At 43.1% G+C, this 26,025-nt stretch overlaps 1 protein-coding gene across 3 annotated transcripts in view; it reads left to right on the top strand.

Annotated features, from left to right (window-relative positions):
- The first annotated feature begins 10,738 nt into the window (after nt 1-10,738).
- The window catches only part of CCN4 (cellular communication network factor 4), a 35,561-nt gene continuing 20,274 nt past the window's right edge, over nt 10,739-26,025 (top strand). For 2 of the 3 annotated variants that reach the window (XM_032686150.1, XM_032686158.1), the window contains exon 1: nt 23,561-23,817. In XM_032686150.1, coding sequence (XP_032542041.1) covers nt 23,795-23,817 — 23 coding nt within the window. In that variant the 5' untranslated portion in view covers nt 23,561-23,794. Of the gene's footprint in view, nt 10,896-23,560; nt 23,818-26,025 lie in introns of those variants that run through there. The other variant, XM_032686143.1, reaches the window with a different exon arrangement.

The following is a 26,025-nucleotide window of genomic DNA, read 5'->3' as shown; positions in this document are numbered from 1 at the left end:
AATTCGTGGCTTCCTACAGATATAATCTAGGTCTGGGAAGTGAACTCTAGGAATTATAAAGAGGGGGTCTCTTTCTAGTTCAAGTGCCAGCCCTGGTTTGGGGCACCTCAAAGAATACAGGGAGACCAAGAAATTATGATGTCTGAGCAAACAGTGGGACAACTGGGAAAGAAGAGACTGCAGTGGAAATATGTATGTTGTCTTTAAACTCATTGAACGCTGCAATGAAGAGCATAGAAAGGATTTTTTTCCGGTGTGCCCAAAGAACAGGGGACCTACACTGAAGTAGGAGAGATTTAAGGTGGAGATGAGGCTTAACTCTTTAACTATGAGGAGAGGGAAGGCCTGGAACAGTTCACTGCAGAGTGGTTAGAGGGAATCAGACTTGCTCCCTGGAGACAAGGTTAGACAAGCATCTGTCAGGAAGAGTTTAGTTAATGCAGTTTGTGCCTTGGGGCAGGAGAGACATGAGAGGAACCCTTTAGTCTCTTCCAGTCCTCTGTGCGTCAGATGTACTCCCGTAACTCCCTCCCCCTCACATTTTTCTTCTTGAGTTCCAGAGTCTGCTCACCAGAGTTTCAGGGCCTTGGCCTTGCTCTCAGCCCATATCCTTCCCTGCTCCAAAAACAGCCTGGGGTCCTCAGCCAGGAGAGAGGTTGTGATGGCTCCCACCTGAGGAAGTCCCTTGCCAGGAGCTGTACTCCATCACTGGTACCCTGAGGGAAGCCATCCCTCTCCATCACCTATGTGGACACTTGTCCAAGGCACATGTCAAGAAACATGGAAGTTCTCCTAACCTGGCCGCCTTACTTGTAGCCTCAGCAGCCACCTTAAGCCTCAAATGGGTCAGAGATTTTTCTCCTTGAGGTGCCTCTGGAAGGTGACAGAAGATGAAGACAGCGGTCCCCACTGTGAAAAGGGTGGTTTTCCTGGGAAATCCCTCACCTCCATAGCCTGCAACAACTTGAGGCAACTGAAAATAGAGGAGACTCTACTCACCGAGGGCATGGTGGTGTCTCAGTCAGGGGGACAAACTGCATATCTTCCTTGCTCCATGTAGAATCCTGGTCTGTGAAGCGCAGGCAGTACAGCCAGCCAGTCCCTCGAGGGCTGTCACCAGGGACCAGGGATGTCATGCCAAAGAAATGCATTTAGGACTGAAAAAGTAACAGATAAAACTTCAAAAGACATCAGAAAGAGCCTGACAAATAAAGATAGACCTTAATGGTCAAAAGCAACCAATTTTTTTTTTTTTTCAAAATTCTAGTTTCTTGCTTTAAAACTGAGTACTTTTATTTGTTCTGAGAGGTGTTTCTGTGAGATGCCCCAAAGGATAATCTGAGAAGTGTGGGTCATGTTGTGATGCACCAAATGGAGGTCAGGGAGTCAGTGAGTGGGAGTAATGGAAACCAGCCTGTGAGGAACTGAAGGACCTACAGGATCAGGGGGTGGCTTCACTACAGCTCAAATAGTTCCCACTATATTGCAGCCTGAACACACTATTCAGGGACTGAAGCCGTGTTATAATAGACCCTAAGCAACAGTTCTGGAAAAGTGAAGACTACATCTTGTAACACAGTAGAAAAGAAGAGTTAATTAAAAATAGATGTAGGAGTGGGAACAAAGTGAGAAAGACCCTTTGATTTACTGGAGTTAGCCTCTAAAGTCTTCAAGTCAAGTTGGTCCCTTAAGTCACTAAACTTCTCCTTTGTCAAGTAAGGAGTAGGTATCATGACATCATTAGGGCAGAAAATGACTTTTTGGAACATGGTGAAGGGTTTTCATTCTTGGCACCTAATGGTGCTACTAATGTCAAATTGAGTTCCAACTTATGAATAATAGGTACAACAATCTCAGTGAAACTGGATGTTCTTCAGGGCTGATGGATTTACAGGTCGCAATTTTAACTTTTCTTTGTTAAAAAGAAAACAAACCAGAAACCATGCTGGCAACAATTTTTGCTCAATATGGGGGATACAGGATTTACCCTCTGTATATTTTTCTCATGCTTAGAGCTGAAATAACTAATACAGCTGCAGCATCATAGTGTTGTGGATCCCATATGAAGCCTCACATAGTGTCCCAAAATATGTCCTCCTTGTCCAAATTTCCTTTGTGAAGCCTGTCCTGGCTGAACATGTGCAGCCCAGGAGTTCCTCAGGGACTCAACAACTCTGTGTGAGATCAAAGCCATAGTAAAGGGCAAGAAGTACTGCCAGAACCCATGAAACCATTTTTTTTTACTTGATGAAGAAAAGCATTTGCTGGATCATCATGAAGTCATAAATTGCACTAACCTTTTCCCTGAGCATGTGGGGTCAGTGCCTTGTCCTGGCCTGTTCTTCTCCTTTTCCCTCAGGTTGAATACAAGTCCATATCATGACATCTACTCCAAAAGGCTGACAGGAGGAAGAGAAAGAGAAGCAGCCCAGGAAGAAGCAGTGACTACTCTGTGTGGTGCCCTCAGTACAGAAGAGGGTGGAAAGTTCTATCACACTCGTCAGGGATGGAAAACGGTGGAACTGACCACAAAGACCAGAGCCTGGGGCAGTGATCTGCTCTGGGAATCGAGGTGTGACACATCACTTCCTGTGCCATTTCCTTTCTTTGCATTGGGATTTCTGTGTTGGTAAACAGCAGTGCTCTAAACGAAATTAGGAAACAAAATCAGAATGCTCCCAATTTTGAAAAACTGAAAATGAATGCTAGCAGACACCATGGTGAACACCCTCCAGGGCATGGAGAAGTAGTTTATTGTCTTCAATATCATCTTTTTAAAATGCTTCAGACGCAATTATCAATGGTAACAAAAACATGTATATCTTGAATGATCTTCGTAGGTGACACCTCCTTCTACTGAGGTCTCCGAAAGAGCTTGTATCATGAGACTCTCAATTTATTCATTTTCTTGAGGCAGAACCACTCTATATCCATGGAAAAGTGACTGTATATTTGTGCTTGGAGCAGACTTAATATTTTACTTCCTAAGGTGGTAGCATGAAAATGGATACCTTTGTTTTCACCCCTTTTGCTTTTATAACAGAGACTAAACTAAGGGAAAATATTGTCATGGGATGGGAGGAGAGGAAGTGCAAAGTGTTGCTTGCAAGCAATAAAAAAGTAAAAATATGAGAACTGGAGAGCACGTGGACTATGTGTGCCTAAAGTAGCAGTATTTTTGTGAGCACTACATCAATAAAGCCACTTTCCCCATAGATTTGTGTCTGGTGGCTGACTGCAAACTTCAGCTGAAGCTGTTTTCCTGCAGTTGTCTGTCTGAGAGGTCTCAGCTGCATGGCTTCTCTGGCCTCTAATGGTGTGTGAGTAAACACCCCACTTTTCCCAAAGGTGTGATACTCCTGTGGCCTCTCTCATCTTCCTGTGAGCCTCCTTTCACAAAGTGCACAGGAATGTGATTATCTGTGAGATACCCATCTTTCTGAAAATTCGGCTTGGTTTTGCCCAAAAGGCTCAAAAATTACTGCAAAGGCACAGGGACAGACAGACATGAACACACACAAAGTGATTGCATAAGCTCCATTTCCCCAGGAAACACGGACTGAAAGCAGCTCTGTTGAAAGAGAAATGTTTACTAACCAAATACCACAGGAAACTTTGAATAAAACGTTACCAGAGTTAGAATACAGAATTTGAATACTCAGGCCATAGTGGGAAAATATTTGGTCCTCAAATATTTCATGTTTCAAACAGGTTCAATCCCCTGGGGATCTATTCATAGCTTTTGTAAACATCTCATAAGGTTTCATTATTATTTTCTTTAATAAGAAAAGAAATATGATTTGTCTGCATTTATTAACAAAATATTTTAAAAACAACACATGGGCTAGAAGGGTAGACCTGCTTTTCAACAGAAAAACAAGCCTATCTCAGACAGGAGATGGTTCTGTTTTATAGACCTCATACTTCTTGTACATTTAATGCAATTTCATGGGCTTGTTTGGGTCTGTTTTTTCTTTTTTTTTTCCAACCAAAGCTATGTGTGATCTAACCCAACCTTGGAAATTCACAGACATATTTAGAGTGCTGGAAAGCCTCAGTATGTGACTGAAAAGATAAAATTTGAGTCCAGTCTTACCTAGACTAGAATTTCCAGGAGAACAGATATTTCCCTCCTTTTATAACCAACTCAATCCCAGAGACTGGAGAATACTGTTGTGCTAGTAAAAGGAAAAAGGCCCAGACGAATGAATAGTTGTACCGGTCTGTGGTCATTGATTCAGAGAATAGAATTATTCTATACATACACAATGTGTGTGGACATTATCTACAGTGGATGACATGGTTTTTTGGAGCATGTCATGAAATGACTTGTCCTGGAGACCATGATATGAAGCCGACCAACCTATGGAGGGAGCAGGCTGTGTTGCTTCAGGAATGTGTGCAATATTTGTTGGGATTTTTCATCCTTTCATAGCTTGTTATTCAATATATTTTCCTCTCTTTTCATGGGCATCAAGAAAAACATCTGCAGGAGGCAAACCCTGCACTTCCCACATTTGTTCAAATAGTTGATCTAATATTTATGAATAATGCATTACATCAATAAATGCCACAAATCAATGCAACTCCGAGGACTTCATACTTAAACCAGCTGAGACTCAGACTGTGCCATTTATCCAGATTCTTTCATTGGTTAGCAAATATAAGGTCAATCTTTATTTCCATAGGACTACTTTTCTACAGCAAGGATTTATCAGAGGTTGTTTATACTTTTGGCAGGTTCCTCATTCTTTGTGTCCTGTTCATTTTGGTTAATTATCCTCAGAGCTTGGTATCTTATTTGTGTGCTGGTTTTGTGTTTGGTTGGGTTTTTTTTATTCCTATTATTTTGGCCTTTTTTTTCTTGTGCTAAATTCTGTTTGAAAGCCTTAATTAAGAAATTGATGGGTTTTTGAATGCAAGTACTGGGACAGACAATTGCCCAGGAAAAACACTGGATACCCTGGAGTACTGTTGCTGCTGTTACAAATGCCTGGTACTTGTTCAAAATCATCAGAATATGTATTCTGGCCACATAAATGTCCATCAAGAAATTATGAGGATTTAAGAATAGACGAACACAGCAGTCAGGCCATTGCTCTTGAGGGCAATGAAGAAAATACAATATGTTCCTGTCATCAATAACTGAAAATCTAATAAAACACGTTTGTAAATTGATATAAAGTTCTACAATATTTTAAATGAGAAAGTACAGAAAATAGTATTTTAATGATTTTTTTTTTGGCTACTGTCATTGACACCCTTACATTTTTACTCAGCTGCTGTCAGTCAGATTAGTACTGCTGAAATCAAAGGAGTCAGACAGATTGACACCACCTGAAGACCTGTCCTAATAAATCTGAGTTTATTTATGAGGGATGAAACCACAGTCATGTCTCCCCAAAGGCAATATTCTCACTTGAATGGTGAGAATAAATTGTTTCGGCTGCATGAATGAATTAAATATTGAATGCTCCACTTTTAAGACTCAGTTGCCACTTCACCCATATTAGTGGATCTAATTTATACCAGACCTATGCAGAAATGATTCCTTAGTCCTGGGGTGCTGACAGCCAGGCTGGTGTACCTGATTTCCTGTTTAGCTGTTGGGTGTGTGATCAGCCTCACAAGTATTCTGGCATGAAGAGTGCAAGCCACACAGCATGGTGCATACTTACTCAGTAAGGGAAACCTGGGCTGAATAACATTCCAAGGTAAATCCCTTCATCTGGCATTTTTAAAGGGACTGAGGGAATTCAGTGGTGGATTTGCCACATAAGCTCCTTGCTGGTACCTTCTGCATCACTGTGCCAGGGATATGAGGCTAAAGAGAAGCAAAGGAGTGTTTGGCTCTCTGTTCACATTGTTATTCCCATCCATTTTTTCTTTTGGAAAAACTGTTTAGACAGCAACAGAGTGAGTCCTCCTGTGGTATTACAGCTTCTTACACTCCAGTGTCAAGTCTCATCTGCAAAGGCCAGCATCTCTGTGGAAATGAGATATTTACCTGTGCTCAGCTGGAGCACAGGTTGACTCAATTTTAGGATGCTTGATGTTGTCAAGAGTCAGCTAAAACAGATGTTTTCATATTCCTGTTTCTAAAGCTTCTTTGATATTTCGAAGGGCCAGGCTGATGTAACTCTCCTTTGCATCACATAAGTAGTAATAACAACAACAATAATAGATTTGACTACTTTTCAGTAGTCAGTATTTTTCAGGTCAGGCAGTTTGACTTCCCCACCTCCCTTTCCATTCCAGGATGTGCTTCCTGAATCCCAGCCTTCATGCTGATTTGAAAGCATCTTCTCCATCACTCTGTCATGGAGAAAAGCAGAAGAAAATGCAACCTGATAGGAAACTAACACAGCTACTCGTTTGGCTTGTTTAAAAGCCAGACTCATGACTCAGCCTTTACCTTTTATGAGTCGGGAAATTCCAAGGTGCTCTTTTTTTGTTTTCTCCCTGTACTTTTAGGCAGACAGAGATCAGACTCTCTGTCTAATCTCACTTATTACAAGGGAAATCCACTACAGGCAAGGTGCTATTTCTGCCACACTTTCGCAAGAGAGAACTGCACCCATCCTACCTGAGCTCCCTTTCTATTCTTAGTAGTCCCTGTATTCTTTGGCTGGCTACAGTCCTCGGTAAAAGTGCCAGACACATTAAACGGGATAAAATAAATCAACCTATTTCCCAGTTTATTTATTCTAAGACTGTAAAATGGAGTCAAATTGAGAAACCTGTTTACGAGGCTGAGAGGCATAAGGCAGGTATTGAGGAAGGAGTGATATTAAAGCATTAGCCTAACACAATCTGAGGTCTTAACAGGAGTGTGCTACCTGTTTCCAGTTCACTGTGGATGACGTGGTTGCAGAGTGATGGATAGTGGCATTCACAGATGTAATGTCCATGGAAAGTGAAAGGTGAAGAGAAAAATCATAGAACTATAACATTCAAGGTCCGGAAAACCAATTAGACACAGAGAACCAAAAGCAATATGGCTTCCTTGTTTTATTGAAGAGAAGAGTCAGCAGTGATTTATGGAACCCTTGCATGTTTATGTGTCGGAAGAAGGTGCCAAACTCTCATCAGCCAAGCAGACATTGGCAGAAAGATGAAACCGGCAAACTCAGACTGAAAATACGGCACAAACTTTTAATAGCGAATGTAACTGAACTCATCAAACATGAAGTGGATTTTCCATTGTTTGAAGATCTGAAATTGAAGTCTTTGAACTAGACAGAGAAGTGTATTTAGAGCCTCTGTTTATTGGGGTCAGTACAAGACTCCCCAGGATCAAACCAGATGCAGGATTGCAATGATCTCTCTCAGCACTGTCATCCATAGAAGAATCCAAGAGCTCACAGAAGCCAAGGTGTAGGCTGCTGCCATCACTGAGTTCAACAAGGGCCGAAATGTCCCTGTCATTTGAGATTTAATGAAATAATCCTACACCCAGTCACAGCTCTAAGTGCACCGATGTGCCATATCCACACAGGAATCACTATCAGAAAGATTTGCTGAGGCAGCTGGATGTCTCACCACCCCTGCCCTGGAGCTTCAGGCCCACTCCTTGATCCCTCTCTCACACAAACTAAGATAGAGTGTCTGGTTTATGAGTGTCATAAGACAAACTCTCACAAACAATGTGAGATGGGCTGTGGAGCTTCAAACAGCCAGATGTCCACTCTCAATGTCTCCATCTTTGCTGACACACTTGACCACAGCATATGCTAAGGAATTCAATGAGGGCAGTGAAATATGCAGTGGAAACAGTCAAAGAAGAGTGAGATAACCAAATGTTTTTCTGAGGAAAAAAATCCAAATCCACACAGTGCCATTTCTGATGTCATTCTTAAAGTGTTCTTTCCCTTGATGTTGGAGCCTGATAACCCAGGAGTTTTGAACTCTTGTTCCTCCTCCATTTGCAAAACTACTTTTGCTAGTCCTACTATCATGGTTCCTTTGTCTCTGAGCCATTAATCACAATTTGTATAAGGTATTAGCTGCCAACTCTACCTCTGAGCCTATTACCCTAGACTGATCCATCTAGCTTCACCTTTCACTTCATGGAATCACAGAATATACTGAGTCGAAGGGACTCACCAGGATCATCCAGCCCTATACGCGACCATTCCCCAGAGTCACACCATGTGCCTAAGACTGCTGTCAAATCCTTCTGGAGTTCTGTCAGCCTTGGTGCTGTGATTACTTCTCTGGGGAGCCTGTTCCAGTGCCCAACCACCCTGTGGGTGAAGAACTTTTTCTAATATCCAACCTAAACCTCCACTGGCACCTTCATACCATTCCCTCAGGTTCTGTCACTGGTCACCACAGAGAAGAGATCAGTGCCTGCCCCTCCGCTTCCCCTCAGAAGGAAGTTGTAGACTGAAATGAGATCTCCCCTCAGTCTCCTGTTCTCCAGGCTGAAATGACCAAGTGACCTCAGTTGCTTCACAAATTATTCAGGGATTTGGACCCCAAAGTCAGGCACTCAGTGGTATCCACATACAGATGAACACCAGCTGGGTGTCACAAAGATAGCAGGGTTTAAGTTCCTCAGCAGAGAAAGAGAATCCCCGTGACTGAATGTTGACAGTGTACAAGGAAGGATGTGTGCTGGTGACAGCAAGGTGAGAGAGAAATATTGAAATAGAAAGAGGTGGAATGAATGAATAGAGGAGGAATTGAGGAAAAGGAGGGAAGGATGTAAAGGAGGAAGAACAGAAACAGCCTGGAGGAACCTGGCAGAAAACACAGTCCCCAGCCTGGTCTTTAGGATTTTGAGTCCTGGTAAGGGGCTACGGTAGGGGAGAAGGTGATGGAGGAGCACGACAGGATGTGAAACTTCCTTTAGTTTACAGCTAATTCTGGCTGAATCATCTCCCAGGGCAACTGGGTATCCAGACTGTCACACAAATAATGTGTTCTTTTAGAGTTCCGTGATCCAGATGGTGTAAAACATTAAACTGCCCATGTCACATCACACAGCACAAAGGGATTGAAGTTGCTGTGAGAACAGGTGGTACTGGAGCACAGATTCTTTGCTCTCCCCATTCCACTCACTGTCAACCACAGCCTTGAGCATTCAGTTGTGCCGAGTCTGGGGAGCAAACCCCACCACAGCACCAGGCCCCCAGGAGGGCTGGTTTAGAATCATAGGATGGTTTGGGTTGGAAGGAACCTTAAAGTCATCTAGTTCCAACCCCCTTCCCATGGGCAGGGACAGCTTCCACTAGACCAAATTGCTCAAAACCCCTCCAACCTGGCCTTGAACACTTCCAGGGATGGGGCATCCACAACTTCTCTGGGCATCCACAACTTGTTCTGGTCTTTTACCACTCCCTCAGGAAAGAATTTCTTCATAATATCTAATCTAAACCCACCCTCTTTTAGTTTAAAGCCATTACCCCTTGTCCTGTCATCACATGCCTTTGTCAAAGGTTCCTCTCCTGCTCTCTTGTAGACCTCTTTAAGGTGCAGAAAGGTGCTATAAGGTCTTCTCTTCTCCAAGTTGAACAACCCCAAATCTCTCAGCCTTTCCTCACAGGAGAGATGGTCCATCCCTCTGATCATCTTAGTGGCTCTCCTCTGGACTTGCTTCAATGGATCCACATCCTTCTTATGTTGGGTGGCTGCTTAGGCTGGGGAACACGACCTGGCACACCTGAGTTCCAGGAGGTCATCAAAACTGAACAGAGGTTAAGGAAAAATCTCAGTTCTGGTTTGACCATCGCTGCCGAGCTGTGTCAGATCAAGCAGAAAGGCTTGACTACTTTTAAATTTACCTTGACACTCTTTCAGCCCATGAATCAACTCTGGTGTTTAAGACGTGTAAAGCTGTTTAACATGATTTTCCCTTTGAAAACACTAATTTTCCTTATACTATTCTATTTCAGTTTAAGGATGAAAGACACTTTGAATTCTTTCAAATTGAGGTTTAGAAGAATGATAGCAAATACTCTACCTTGTGCCTGAGTAAAAGGAGAAAAATATATCACAGATGCCCCAGCTAAAATCAGGTATACATTAACAGGGATACAGGTGATCAGAGAGTTTGGGATGGGGTTTGAGTTCAGGGTGGGATTTGCACTCCCATGTACCTGGGCAAAATTTTTTATGCCCACTGCTGGCACAGGATAGAAGTATGATTGGGTCCGGGAGCTGATGCACACTCCTAAACACTCCGCTAAAATCATGGGAGGGATGTGTGGCATGGCAGGGGATCGGTGATCTAGCGTTGCTCTGTAAAGAGAGGAGTCCCAAGGAAACTGGTAGACCAGCTCCCACAGGGTGTGCTTGCAGGGTAAATATCCTTTTGCTCTTCAAATGAAGCCACTCTTTCTTAAAAATCAAATAAATCACACATCTGTGCATATTTGTATATGTGTCAGCTCGTTAATCAAAATCAGTAAAGCCAGATCAAACATTTCTTGCTGTACATTGCAGGAGTCTGAATGCCATGAGCAACATGAGGGATGAGCTCTGAGCATTTCAGAGCTGTGCTAAAATCGCAGCGTGTTGGACCCCGGCGCTGCAACTTTCCCTTTAAGAGCCCTTTGGCTCACGGCGATGCACTGAAATGCAGGAGGTGGGACAACACCACACACAAAAATGAAGAAGTGAAGGCAGGAAAAGTTTCTCCAGAGGAAAAATGCAGGGCTTGTCCTTCACCATGACGTCAGATCTGTCTTTAATAAAATCCCCAAAGAGCCAAGAGAAAAAGGCAGAGTGCCTAGGCTAGGTTGCCAGTTCAGGATTGCTCTGCATTCCCCAAAGTGGTGTTTTTGTTCAAAACGGCTCTAAATCTGGGTTCAATCAAATGTATTTAATCCCGGCTTCCAGGGATGAGGTGGCTTTTGCCCTGGATTCTAGCAGCAAGCAGCATTTTGCAGGTGAGTTTGGAAACTGCAGGAGAGACTTCTGCAAACACACTTGGGCTTAATGTGAGGTGGGCAGGGAGAGCTGAGTGCGGTGCATGTGGGAAGGTGAGCACTCGCAAAATCTAGGGAGGTGAGAGATATGACAGTAGGAAAGAAAAGGTGAGCTGTGGGGGAGAGAAGAAAGGAAAGGAAAGGAAAGGAAAGGAAAGGAAAGGAAAGGAAAGGAAAGGAAAGGAAAGGAAAGGAAAGGAAAGGAAAGGAAAGGAAAGGAAAGGAAAGGAAAGGAAAGGAAAGGAAAGGAAAGGAAAGGAAAGGAAAGGAAAGGAAAGGAAAGGAAAGGAAAGGAAAGGAAAGGAAAGGAAAGGAAAGGAAAGGAAAGGAAAGGAAAGGAAAGGAAAGGAAAGGAGAGAAATGTGTAGAAATGTGTCAGAATTGATTTCTACTCGACATCCAGGTGGATCTGCACACAGAAAAATGTAGGTTGTGTTTTTTTGTTTTTTTTTTTTTTTTTAGTTGGTTGTTGGTGGTTTTTTTTGTTGTTGTTGTTTTGGCTTTTGTTTGTTTGTTTGTTTGTTGATTTTATTTTTTTTTATTGCTACTAGTTGTGTCGTGGAGCAAAAGTAGGAAGAGATCCCCCGTTGCTGCCTGCAGCCAGGCTGAGGCTGGTGAGGGGACCGGGCTGGAGGGGAAAGGGCAGGTTCCCGACGGGCGGCGGTGCCCGGCGGTGCTCGGCGGTGCCAGGGCCGAGGCAGCGCCGGTGGCGGTACCGGGACGGGGCGGGGCCGGGAGCGGGGCCGGGAGGTGCCGCGGCCACTCCCGCAGGTGAGGAGCTGCTGCGTCTGTCCCGGAGCCGGAGAGGCAGAAGGGTTTGTTCCCCCTCCCGATCTATCGGAGCTGCCCTCTCCACGCAGCAGCAGCCACTTTCCTTCCCCATCCTCTTTGGAAAAACCTGTCAGGGGAAGCCGCTCATTTTCCAAGGGTGCAGGCGTTTTGCTTTGCTTTTCCCGGTGCGTGCTCGCAGATTCGATGGAATTCTCGGGAGAGAGAGAATCTCAGTTTCTTGGACTGAGAGCTGCCTTGGGAAGGGGGTGAGGCTCCGACGGGAGCGGGCAGCGCCCATCCCCGGTGGGGGAGCGGTCTCCTGTCCCGCGTTCCCGAAGGCAGCCCTGGACCCACGGATCCGTGGGAGTCCCGAGAGCGAGGGGTTCCTAGGGACCCCTTCGGGCTGCCCAGCTTGAGGCCGGGGAATTCCTTGAACCAGACAGACACGTGTAAGCTGTGTCTGAGCATCCCCCTGCTCTGAGTGGGATGACATCAACTACTCTGCTCAGGGGATTTTGCTTAGCAGGGCTGCCGGCACCAGGGATTGGTTTGTGTGTTGAGAGATAAAGCAACGCTTTAAGACAGGAAAGTAGCACGGGTGATGTGGCACACCAGGCACACCTGTGCGAGAGCAGATGGAACAGAGATAAATCCTGTGTAGATGCTGAGATGAACTGATAACAGGGTCTCTTCTAGAAAACAACCACAACACAAAACTAACAGCAAACAAACTGCTCCTCTTGGGCTTTCCGAGGGAAGCTGGTTCTTACCACAGCTGATTTTTGTTCAGTAAGTAAAAAAATCACACAGAGGGAGTCATCCACAAACTCCCCAAACACTGTTACTAGAGGAGATCTGTGTAAGCCTTGTAAATTGTATGTACCATGGTTTTCCTGGGTTCCCTTGGTATCAGAGATGTTTGTAAAAAAAGCTGCTGCAGCATGAAAATATGTGTGTGAGTGCCTGCTGGGGGGGGGTGAGGAAGGGAGTGCAGTCCTGATATCCCTAGCTGTGTGTTTGGTCTAAAGAGTATGTAAAAAGAGTTCAAAATACTACCAACAGTAGCCCAAAAAGAGTCCTGGGTCTCAGCAGTTCCAGTTCCAGATCTCCATTGAATTGAGTAGGTGAAGCTGTGCCTCCCTGGAGCATTCAGGGACACTGTCACCTCCCAAACACATCCACAGGGTGTTGTACTTAAAAACTCCTGAGTAGGGACAACTTTTCCCCAGTGATGAACTGGTTTCCTTCAGGTCTTCTCCACACCTGAACTGGGGTGTGGTCGAGGGTTTATAGGCTGATGAAAGGGAGATTTCTGTCCAGTACTCATAAGGGAGTGGGGAAATAGAGATGAAAAAAGTGTATGACATGGATTGGTGAGAAGGGCTGGGGACAGAACAACTGGGAGGTAGTATTTGTCTATGTAATAATTAAAGGACTTTTGGGAGAAGAGTAGGCTTAGTTTGATCTGATTAAGGGGGATGTCCAAAGGAACAAGTAATATTGAAATTTTTTAGCAAGGTCATGAGTCGTAACAGAGGGGTGCTGGGAAAGCTCTAACACTACCCCACCTCGTTGTCCTTAGTGTTCATCTTTGCTGGCATACTCATATGGGACTTGTCACTGGGGACTTGTCACTCTTTATGTATATGAAGAACTACGGACAAAAAAAGATGCTCCACTGGGAAAGAGGAGGGTTGACTATCTGGGATATATATGTTCTCATTCCAGAAAGAAAGGCACAGGAGTCAATATGGGAAGGTCAGGCAGACCTTCAGAATGCCTTCTGAAAAGGCATTTCAGAAGGCAGCTGTCAGGTTAAGCGTCCCCCAGTACTGCATGAAGATACAAGCAGTTACTGAGTTCTCAAATAGTTTTACCAACATGGTTTAGGGGTTTTTTAGATCAAAACTGCACAAGTGATGGGCTTGTGAAAGAAAAAATAACAGAGCATAGCTGAATTTCAGGTATAAGTTTTCAAACTTTTCTTAAAATATTTTTTTTCATAGATACAAGGGCAGAGACCATGGGAGCTCAAGTCCTGTCAACTAAGCTGAGATTCCTCAGAGTCTGAATCATTTTTGCAGCAAGGACTTTAAGGCTGGATGTGTTGGCCCCTTTCAGTGTTGTACATTGAGGAATCAGAGCCAGAATCTTCAGCCCCAAGTCCTGATGACTCAGAAGAAGTGAGACCACTTGTTCAGATGGGACAAAATGTTCCAAACCAGGATGATGATTAGAAAAACAATTCTGCACTTAGTATAAAATTAGTAAAGAACATTAGATAGAAAGAACAGCATTGGAGGTTTCTAAAATATTTGAAGTGGAGAAATGGGTGGTGTGTGGATATAAAAATGTAAAATAGATGATAACAGGGTGAATGGAAATCTGCAGACTTTTCCTCAAATAGTGAAGAATGGTGTTGCTCTTCATCATGTTAACTAGTAGGCAGGTATTGACTGCTATATGTGATGGCAGTCATGGTGCACAGACACCAGGCTTCTGGCTTTGGTGAGTGGGAGGGAGGAGAGAGATGTTCAAAGATGGTTTTATGTAGGCATCATCTCCTTTGTGGGCATGTAGTTCACTAGATAGTTACTGATAATGACCCAAGCTCAGGTTGTGTGGAAAGTGGTTTAAAAACCATAATGTGTGGGTTTTCCTTCTTTTTATGAGGTTTATGTTTACAGATATAAAGCCAAGGATTTAATTTGTAAAATACTTGGATTTGGTAGTAGGAAAAAATGATTACATTTCATTGGGCTCTTCCAGGCGAAACCACATTCTGACCAAACATAAACAACAACAATAAAACAAAAAAAAGGAAAAAAATAAAGAAAAAACCCCACAAACCAAAAAACCCAAACAAACAAACAAAAAAAAACCAACAAAAAAAAACAACAAAGAAAAAAAAGGTGACACCCTCTTGCCTGGAAAAATCTTGCGGCTCTCCAGTGGAGGAGAGCTAAGGTTTACCTGTTGAGTGCTTCTTATCAGAAGGCTACAGATTTTCATCATGGCTAATGATGCACAGATAATCTCAGGCAGCACAGGTTCAAAGTTTCTATGTCTTGTTCCTTTAACCTTCTCGTCATTCCCTATTGCTTGACAACATCTGGTTACCAGAGATAGTCTGGACACACTTCTCTGTAGAAGGGCTCTTATCCTACGCTTACATAAATTGTAGGTGTCAATTGAAATTGCTCTGGTTATAGAAGCTGAAGATCCAGCCATGAAAATTAGCATCCTGAGGCTTGGAGTTGGCAGAGTTCCCGTGGGTATGGTTGCATCCTATGTGTGGCTTTCCCAAAGCTGATCTTTTGTTTGGCAGTCCCCCCTCACACATCCACTCGAAGAATGAAATCATTGCTAAGGTAACACTCTGAAGGTAACACTGAATGTGTTCCATGTGGACCAGAGGCCCAAACCCAAGTCTGTTTCTCATGAAGATGCCTCCTAAGTACACAAACATGAACCTGTGAAGTTTTGGTGAGAGAAGCAGGAGTTTGTGCATTTTTTTCACAACTTTTCCTACTGGTATCTGAATTTGCTTTGGTAGGCATCAGCTGCCAGTGTGAAACAATCTCTTTGCCAACATCAACCACAACAGAGCTGGGGACAGGGATTGGCTTCCTCACCCTCCTTGCAGTTGTGCCACTGCCTGTTTGTGTCCCTTGTCTGTCCTTCCTCCCTTCCACTCTGCAGCTGCAGGCAGGTGAGGTTTCCTTGGGAAAAGGCATTATTTACAAGTGACAGCTGTGGATTTTAGCAAAAGCTTGATATTTATATGATGACACTGATGTCTGTCCTTTGAAAGACTTGTGCATGTTTAGTTTCTCCTGCCTTCCCTGGGTACTATGGAAAGGCAATGTTCAAAAATTTCAGAAGTCCTCCACACCCACATAGAACATTTGACTTCTCTTTTCAGAAGCTCTGGGCTCCCATATTGGGATGTTAAGAGTTGCTTTAGCATTTTGCCAGTGTTCAGCTTACTGAGAACTGCTCTTTTTGGATGGTCTCAGTGTCCCAGAGGGGTCTTGAGCATTCCTGTTTGGACAGCCCTGGCTCTCATGCATGGGTGGAAATGAAGCTGTTTATAAACCCAAGAAACAATACCATGTATGTCAACCTTGGCAGTTGTTGCCTGGCAAAAGCCAGACACCCACAGCTTCAGCTGGAGATATATTTGTGTATTGAACCTGACAATGTCTCATTTTATGGGCCAGAAAACAGGGTAAGGTTTCCTCAGTCTTTCATATCTGCCACCAGGGGGTTCAGGTAGTCACCCTGGATTAAGTTGTTCCTCCTGCTTCCCCCTTTACCTTCTTACAGCATAGGTCAAGTACCCTCATTCTTATGGTCCTTATGTTAAAAGCACAATTTGCTCTTTCTATTGAGTAGAAACACTGACTGGCAGCTGTTGGCTTGGCAGTGAGAGGCTCAAAGGAAGTCTACCCATTTGTTTTCTTTCTATGTTCTGATGTCTAACATCAGAATTTGGACCCAATTTCTTTAACTGTGCTTACAGCACCCAATTTCCCCATCATTCCCTCTCCATGTGTTGTCCCACCCGGGGTTTGCTGCATCCTGAGCTGAGTTGTGTGCAGTCTCCCATTGCTATAGGCTGCCAGGAGATCACAGGGCTTGATTTTTACAAATGTCTTGCAGGTCCAAGGGGCTCTGACTCTGCTGCTTTAGCAACTCTGTGCAGTTATTTGCCAGTGCTGCTCTGAGTTTCCTAGTTGTGGGTGAGGATCACTGGTTCACCTGCATCCTGGTGCTCTCTCAACTTTGGGATGTACTTCTGCTGGTGTCGCTGTTATTATTGCATCCATACTGAAACCTAATGTGTGTTCTGGCATCCTGGGTGAAAATTCTGGAGTCCTTCTAATCCCTTGTGTCTTCTCATAGACTGCTGCTGGGCATTGATTTGTCATCCTTGCATCTAGGCTGAGTGTGGGAAAGTAGAAGAGAAAAAAACATTTTTACATCTGTGGGTGCCAACTGCTGGCTCTTGTCTACAAGTAATTCTTCTTGCGGATGGGGAAGGAAAGGAGAGCCTTTAGGCAGGAGCAGCTGTGGAAGAAGATAACACTTAAGCTGAGCTTTGCAGCACAACTTGAGTAATGAATTTCTAATACTTGTGTTGGTAACACATTCCGGGACTGTGTGGTCATCTCTGTTCCTCTTTTTCTCAATAGCTCCCACATTCTGTTTTATTAGTCTGGGTCTGTCATTCCACTTAACCTATAAACAAAACGAGAGATGAGCAAGTTGGAAGACCAAGTTTCATGAAGTTCAGGATGGCTTGCAATGAGCCCAAAGGGAAACTTGAGAAGTATTTGCAGAAATAATTGCGGGCTCATCCATGGAGTCACCTGGATCATCATGCTGCTGAACATCTGCAGAGTTAGGTCTTTGCTGTCATGGAGCAATTCCAGCCCTGCAAAAGGACCTTCTCCTAAGATCTTGCCTTGCAAATTCATTGGAGTTCCTAGAAAAAGTTTCTCATGCTTGGCAATGGGAGGGCATAGCAAGATAACTTGGTCCAGAATTTCAGTGGCACTTAGACCAACAGAGCTCACAATACCTGTAATGCTTTACCTGCTTTTATACCTTTTCCTTTGGAGCTGAAACAGACTCCTTCTACTTAGTTTAAGGTAAACCTGCCCTTTCCCTTCCAAACATATTGAAATAATCTCCAGTGAAAGGCTTCCAGGTAGATAAAAAGGATTGGTTTTATTGTTACATCTCTAGCTTGCAACTGTGTAGCTTGGCTGAGTTAGTAGTTACATTAGATTTAGAAACACGGAAATATCATATGTAGTCATAGAATTATAGAATGGTTTGGGTTGGAAGGGACTTTTAGAGGTCATACAGTCCAGCTCCCATGCAGTGAGCAGGGACATCTTCAACAGTCAGGTTGCTCAGAGCCCCATCCAACTTGACCTTCATTGTTTCCAGGGATGGGGCATCTACCACTCTCTGGGCAACCTGGTCAAGTGTTACACAGCCCTCATAAAAATCTTCTTTCTTATGTCTAGTATAAATCAACCTTCAGTTTAAAACCATTACCCCTTGTGCTCTTGCAGTATCTGTATATAAGGAAAAGAACACAGTAAAGTCAGTAGTAGTAAGCAACTTTGTAATCCTGTATGATACTTGACACAAAATCTGCTACCTGCCACCAGGAACACAACTTTGAGCAAAATTGCTCTGAATGACTCAGACGTGATTATTATTAAACATTTTTACATTATTTTTATTAAAAGCTAGCAATGTTTTTAGCTGCATGTGAACAGTTGCACTTTTCCCTTTCTAGAATTTGTGAATGTAACTCATGCTTTCTGAGTGGCTTAAAAGTTTTGGTTCCTTCAATGCTCTACAAGTTTTCCAGACTACCATCCTGCTTTCCTGTTTTGTGATTTCTTACTGAAATTTTTTGAGTAACAAGTGACAACAGGAGAGGTGGAGGGTTATTTCTTTCTCTTGCTGAAGTTTCTATATCTCCACGTACATGTTTGGCCTGTGAAAGGAAGAATACAGAGAAAAAAAATGGAGCATGTCTTTGCTGAAACACGGTTTTGGGGGAAACACTAACGACTGGGCAGACAGTAATATACCAGGGCTCTGCAGAGAGGCTGGTAATTCCCCAGAAAGTGCCATGACTCTCCTATAGCTTCTCCTGACCATGCTCTAATCACCTGCGTCATTGTCACTGCCATGCCTGATACATGGTGTCCTTGGGATTCTCGTAGTTGTGGGTGCACGAGGTCACGCTGTATCTGCATTTTTTGGACTTGCAAATCCTTCTTTCTGGTTTGTCAAATCCACCAATATATTCCTGGATGTATGTGGTAATCAAGCAGGCTAATTGCTCACTTTTATGATCACCAACTTACACCATCTGTGACAAAAAGAACTCTCTGTATCTGGTCTGATAAACAGGCAAAGACATCAAAATCCATATGGGGAGAATTAAGTTCTCCTCCAAATGGCTGGCACACGTATTTGGCTGCCCCCAGGCCACCAATTCCCTGGGTTTAGAGTAACAGCTGGGTCATTTTAGCTGTTTAGCAAGGAAGGACCAAACCACAAAAATTGCAGCCAGTGCTAAGAATCTGCAAGTGGATTACACTATAAAACTCTTTGGCTACATTTTTATGAGGGGGGAAAAAAAGGATGGAAAACAATAATTAGGAAAACATCCAGGTTCCATTAACTAGTTCGGGCATTCAGCAGGTGATTTATTTTTAAGTGCTGAAGGCAGTATTTCCTGCTGGATCTTGGTCTTACAAGACTGGATCATACCCACTGCATCTGTGTGTGGGCTGATGTACACTGATGTAAGAGAATAAAGGAAAATTAAGTTGGCTCCTTTCTGTGAGTTTTTCTTCCACATTTGACCTTAATAGTTAAATATACAATGACATCCCTGCTATTTAACACTGTAGTTCATTTATGGAGACCATTCACTATTAATTTTCACATTTTACTAGAGTGACAAGTGTGCAAGTGTAATTTTTAAAATTACATTTATGCAAACATTTCTGAGACAGAGCACTCCATGAGGATGGTAAAGAGGTCATATGTAATGGAGTTCTGGAGGCTGCTTGACTTATTTTTCCAGATTTTGCATCAAAACCTGTACTAATTTTCCTCAGTGCTTTGAGGTTGGCCAAAGAGTTGGTTTGACCATGCACATTTAGGCTGGTGAATTTCTTGCCCAACAAAGCTACCCAGGGTGGGTAGGCTCCCGAGTTTGTGGTGGAACAATGCATTACATGCCTATTTTCAGACTCAAATATGATACTTCTGCTTTTTTTAGATAATACACTTAATTCTGTATTATTTACATATATACATATAATACATATATGCACATTCTACATATAATATATATATGCATATACTGCATATAATACATGTATGCATATACCCACTCACCCCCCTTGAATTTTTTTGGTTTGTGTCAGTTTTTCCATATATATCATACAAGCAGTCTGCTTGCACTTGAGGAGATGTTTATGTCACATTTTTAACTGTTTCTCCCTGTCCCAGCTAGTTTAAAATGATTTCCAGGGGAGGCTGTAGTATTTGATTAGAGGAGTAAGTGGATATTATGGTAGCAAAATAGAGATTCCTTCAAATCCTCTGCATCCTCTATAATTGTAACATTTTATAGAGCAATGATTAAAGAATTGAATTTGTTTCATTTCCATGTGACTATATGACTATAAAAGGGTTGATCTTGTTTTTATTGTTCACTCTATAACCTACTGGGGAAACAGAAAAACTGCCTCTGCAGTGGGAACTGGGTAGATACAAATATTTTGGCTCATCACCTCCCTCCCCGTCCCCATACGCTTCTGAAATGTGGTTTTTCCGGCAAGAGTGCTGTCTGTGGAGCCGCCTTGGCCCAGGGGGATGTTCGGAGGAAGCAGGGTGCTGTGCAGGGCTGCTGCAGAGCACCACAGCCATTTCTACACCAACACTGCCCTCACGTGTCGGGGATTTGGGAGACTCAAATGTCAGTAACCAGACAATTAGCAATTCATCTTTATCCTCCGGGAGACAAAACACACAGCTGGTGTTCTCCTCTGCGTACCGAAACCAGAAGCATTAACTGTTTAAGGGCTGAGATGTTGCCACTCTCCAGTTTTTTGGATGCGAAAGCAATACCCTGACCCAAGCAAGGCTGGGGTTTTTTTTTTGGTTTGGTTTGGTCTGGTTTAGTTGATTTAGTTTACATTATGCCATTCATAGTATCAGCAGGTCTCCACATCACAAAAGAGGAATTTTGGATTTTTGTCCCCTGGTCGATTTAGACCTGGGCCCCAGCAGGCATCGTAGCTGCCTGCAAGCAAGAGTGAAGCACCCATTTCATCACTTTGCATGGATCTATCAAGCCAAACTGCTGATCACCACTGGTGTGTTGGATTTGAAGTTGTTGGAGAGGTGAACAAGTCCTGTCCTTTTGCAGGCATCAGGTGCAAGTGATGGTTGAAAGTCAAACACTAAGCAACTGACCTTACTGAACTGACAGCATCTGAGACTCGGCTCAGTAGAGTAATTGCTTTTTTGTATTCAGTAAGAATTCAGTGACTTAGTTTATTAGCTGCGTGTGGGAGGAGCGATCATGGTATGGTTACAGTGTAGGAACAAGAAATCTTGTAGCTATTTCTGGCTCTGCCACAGACATCCTGTCTGCCTTCGGGACAGTCATTTTATCTCTTGGGCCCCAGATTAAACCAGGATCATTTAATAATTTCATCCTCATGAAAGGTACTCCTTTCCACCATGAGTTCCTCCTAGACACAGAATGTGACATGCTCTACCTGCTTGTGCAAGTGACGTGTGCATTCCCATTTGGAGATCTGATACCTCTGAATATACCAGCCCTCACATTTACTGCTTGCACCAGTTTTTTAGGTTCACTCTCTGGCATATTATTTTACCAAAGCGCTGAATTTCAGTTCTCTTTCCACTGACTTGAGTAGCAGGGAGATTAATTCTCCAGCCCAACACATCATTTTTCTATAGTAATAGCTTCACTCCTTTCCTTTTTTTTTCTTAATGAATTTGTGCCAGGAAGTGTTCTCTTTTCTTCACTTGTAGTTTCCACTGTATTTAATTGAAAGGTAATGGTTTAGTCCCCAACATTTTGTAAAAGCCAAAGGCTAATCTACAGGCCTCTCTCTTTTTTCCTTCTTCTCCATTTGCGTTATGTCAACTTCTGTTGGGGGTGGTGGGGAAGGAACAGCTGCTTTTTGGGGCTTTCTGTTGTGTATTAAAACAGGATCTGAGATTCAAGCGTGGAATAATGTTTGTAGTGCAAAGCCCAAGCTGGCTCAAGAGCTGGCTCCTCTTTTGAGCCCACTCATTCCTACTACACAAATTTGCTCATTTTACTGTTTCTGGGCCAGGTCTTTGGGAACAGCCTGTTCCTCCTCTTCAGGGACTCATCACCACGCCTTCCTTCTCTTTCACAACATGTGGGACAAGATGCTGGCTGTAGCCATCACTCTGCTGACTGCTCCTCTGTAGCAGTTCTTGCTAAAAAACCCAAATACCCTTTAGAAAAGTTGTTTGGATCTGCCCACCTGCCAAGCCTCATGTGGGAGACTTACATGAGTGATGGTGGTTTCTCTCCAAGCTCCCTTTGTCTGTCTCTCCCTGTGACCCTGCTGACCCTTCATCCTGATACTCTGCTCAGATACTCCCGTGGGCAGCCAAAACATGGCTGAGGGAACCCCAGGGTGTTGTCCTGTCGGTATCAAGGACATGCTGCTTCCCAGGGCTGCATTGTGGGGCTGCCACAGTAGTTAAATCTAGATTAATGACCTCAGTGCCTGGGCACCCACAGCATCAGGTGACCTTACTTTGACATGGGGCTCCAGGGTAGGAGATGGGCAAAAGCCTGCTGCAGAGCTGTGTCACAATGTAACAGCCCTCTGAACTTGCATGAGGGCTTGACCAGCTTTATTCATGTCTTCCAAGCCAAATATTCTCAGCCAAATACTGCTGATTTTCAGAAAGGGAAAGAATTCTTTTCCTAGCCATGAGATAGCGGCCAAAAGAAGGAACTTTCCCGTGCCAGGTCTGTAGAATTTTGAATGTGAGCTCCATGGAAATCCAGACCAAGACAGACCAGATGTAGAGAAATTGCCCATGAAATAGTAAGGAAACTTTACAAATGTGAGAGAACATCAAGGTGAAAATTTTGAATCTGAATTAAAGGTTTTCTTTAAAGAATGCTATCAAGTAACCAAACTATTAAAAAGAAATGTCATAAATTTGAGCTTCAGAGAAGATCTCAGAGTGTCTGTTGATGGGAACATCCTTGGTTCAGTGCTGAAGAATCACTATTTTGGAATGAAACCATTCTTTTATTCCCTTCTCATGAATGTTGAATAAATCTGTCTGAGGTATTTGAGTAGTAGTCATTCTAAATGATCTTAATATTATGAACGTACCTGCTGCCTCCTAGCAGTTGCCCTGCATTTTCAGCCTCTGCCTGTTGAAACCCTCATGCTTTCTGGTATTCTTAAATCTCTTAATATTTTGACAGATCAACATTTACCCTGAATTGGGTAATCACCTGAAAAAAAACCCCAAAGAAACAGGATATAGATCTAAATCCCTCTTAAAGATTAAGAATAAGGCAAAAATGTAGCAGTGTAAATGCAGACCCCAAGCATCCTCTCTGAAAAGCCACTGAAAAGCCGCTAAGAAACAGGCAGTGTCTGTTTTCCCTCCTGATTTGGGGAGTTCATGGTTGTGCGTTCTGTGAATGTGGGCTGTGAGACCCTGGTCCTCAAGAGCCAGCCTTAAATTCTCCTCAACCTCAGTGCAGTTTGTAGCACACTTGAAATTATTAGTTTTTGTCTTACAAGATGAGTGTATTTGGAAAAATAAAATGTTATTCCTTTTCATTTTGTATCAGTCTCTTCATAAAAAGCTTTCTTGCATGTGTATCTGTGGTTTGCTTTTCCTAATAAAGCAGCCTGAGTAGAAAGGATACCCCAAATGACACACGAGTAACAAAATTCACACTTTTTTGCTCACCTTCTGACAAAGGTAAATGCATTTCCTGCCATTTTTATAGTTCTGGTGAACTGAAAACAGAAACAGAGGTGGGGGAGGAAGAAAAGTCCTTTTGTATTACAATTAAAATGCTGAATTCAACTGTTTTCTTGGAAAGCTAACGTGAGGTCTGTGTGGGGTCAGACACAGGTCCACATCAGTGTTCTAATACCTCTTTATTTTTCTCTACTTTGTGTCTGAACTCAAGTTGAAACCAATGAGATTTGGACCTCCTCTGAGGCTGGGACCTGGGCTGAAGAAATGAAGAAATAAGAAATTGAAGTTATAACTTCCTAAGGCTATTCAACCAAGAAGAGTAGGGGAAATAGGAGAAAAGTGGCCTGGAGACCAGGAGAAATGTTGGGGTGTATGCAAGGAGATGGATAGTCACAAAGGCCACAGAAATTTGGCTGCTTCTGGCTCAGCTTGACCTAAGGGCCTGTCAGTCAGCCCCATACCAACAAATTCCCATCGTGTGAGACTTCCTTGAACCTTGAATAGGCTTTATGTCTTCGCAGTGGCCTGGAAGGTGGATGTTGTTGCTGATAAGCACTGTGTCAGCTCACTGGAACCCGCTCTCTACCCTCTCTGTGCTTTATTGCTGAAGAGTTTGCACAGTTGAGGTCTTTCTTTTTGTGTGTGTGTTAAATCTCTACTGTTAATCTCCTTGGTAGATTTGAGAAAGAAAAGGACGAGTTTAAAAATGCTCTTCTGACTCCAGATTCCAGTTTCCTGTTGATACAGCTGTGTGTTTTCTACTGGATGGCTCTGTAAACAGACGGTTTAACCCTTCAGTTCTTGCAGTTGTGTTGCTTCAGCATCACTAGTTTGTCTTCTGAAAGAAAATTTCCCCTCTTGCTTCTGTCCAGAGCATCCTTTTTTTTCTCTTTCATCTTTTTGCACATCCCCACACATTTCACATCCTGCTGTGATTTACCACTTTACTCAAAAAGAACAGGATTTCCTCGTGCCTTTGGTGAGAAAACTTCCCTCCTTTACAACCCCCACTTTCTAGTGTTGTGTTTGTGGAGGGAAAAGTAATTACACCTTCTAAGTTTAATTTACAGTAATTAAAATTTAATTATCAAATTCCCCGGCAAGAGCACCAGCAGAAAACCAATGCACCAGAATTCTCCATAAAAAAATTTTAGTGTATGAGATGAGAACTCAGCTTAGCATAAATTACATGCCAGGGTATTTCAGCCTTTCATACCATAACAAAATCTTCATCTGTTATTGTTTTAATTCTGGTGCTGAGTCTGTTTTCATTCTGCTTGAATTGATGGCATGGTGGCATCACACCTATTGATGAGGACCTGGCTGCATCTGGCTGTGCCACCCTGGATGAAACCTCTCTGCTATTGAAGCTACAAGTATATCCAGCCTGAGGAATATGCTGACTGCCAGATCATTGTTCCTCTTATCAGAACAAAATGGAGAAACCTTTTCTTTTTGTCTAAAGTAGATGGTTTCAAGATGCTCAGCTGTGGTGTTCCACCATATTTGAACTCCTCCAGACACATCTGAAAGTCATATTCAGAAAAATTCATATGCTACAAGCTGAATACTGATTTTTCTATGGATGCATAGATAGAAATTTTTCTTCCCAGGCACAGCACCAGGAAAGCCCTGGATGTATAGTCCTTTAAACGGCTCTAGTATTCCTATCTCTCCCTTTTCCTACTGATATCTTCATAGGGGAACTCTCTTGGGATCTCTCTTGCCCTTATTCCCTGGCTGCCATCTCCCTTGATGGCAATTGCATGTTCCTCCATGGTCTGGGCAGTTCACAGTCTTCAAGGTTTATTTCTTGTACCCAAAGAAGTGTTACCATCCCTGTTCTGCAGACATAGAGAGGCTAAAAGCTGAGTTCAAACAGCAAAGTCATGCCCTAGTCTTCCAATATAACGTTTACCTTCTTTCCCTTAAGCTACCTCAAAGTTAGGCATTTTATCTGGAGTAATCGAGTCTCCTGTGTGGTCAGTGCAATGATCCCCTCAGTTGTCAGCAGAGAGGGGCCCAGGGTTTGCACCCAGCAGCTTTGAGCACAGCTCGTTGCTCAGAGGAGCTGAGAAGAGTGGGGCTTTTTACATATCATTTCATCAGTGCCAAAGATTCCATTGATCTACTACTGAGTGTCTCACAAATGTAGTAAAGGCTTATAACCAAACTTGCAATCTTCTACAGCACTACACAGTGAGCTGGGGACTTGCTTCAGGAAATTTTTGAAACCAATGTCCATAAACATTTGACTACCAGAGGTTTTATTTGTTAGCTAGCTCAAATTAATTTGACTGTGCAAATCATCTTTCATTAGCATAAATATTCTTTTAAGGCATTGCTAGTTCAGTGATGCTGCTCTGCCTGTCATTTATCCTTTGCAGTGATTATGAGAAGTGAACAAGATGCATCCATGTGCAATAACAGTGTGATTATGTGGTCTACATTAGAAAAGGAACTTCGCTTAAGGAAATGCTGTCAAAAACAAGCTGCTTCCATTGGCTCCTTTCAGTAGTCATATTTGTAACTGTGTCTTACTATATGGGCACCTCCAGGTCCCAGTCAAAACTGATTTACCCTCCTCCTCTCTCCATCTACGTCTTTCCAGTGACAAGCTGAAAGAGCTGGGGTTGTTCAGCCTGGAAAAGAGAAGGCTCCATGGAGGTGTCATTATGACCCTCCAGTACTTATAAAAGCAGCTTATAAAAAAGAACAATGACTTTTTACATGGGCAGGT

Source organism: Chiroxiphia lanceolata, chromosome 1, assembly GCF_009829145.1.
Source record: "Chiroxiphia lanceolata isolate bChiLan1 chromosome 1, bChiLan1.pri, whole genome shotgun sequence".
Classification (NCBI taxonomy): Eukaryota; Metazoa; Chordata; class Aves; order Passeriformes; family Pipridae; genus Chiroxiphia; species Chiroxiphia lanceolata.
Note: the sequence above shows the minus strand (reverse complement) of the source record. Positions and strands in the feature narration are given on the sequence as shown.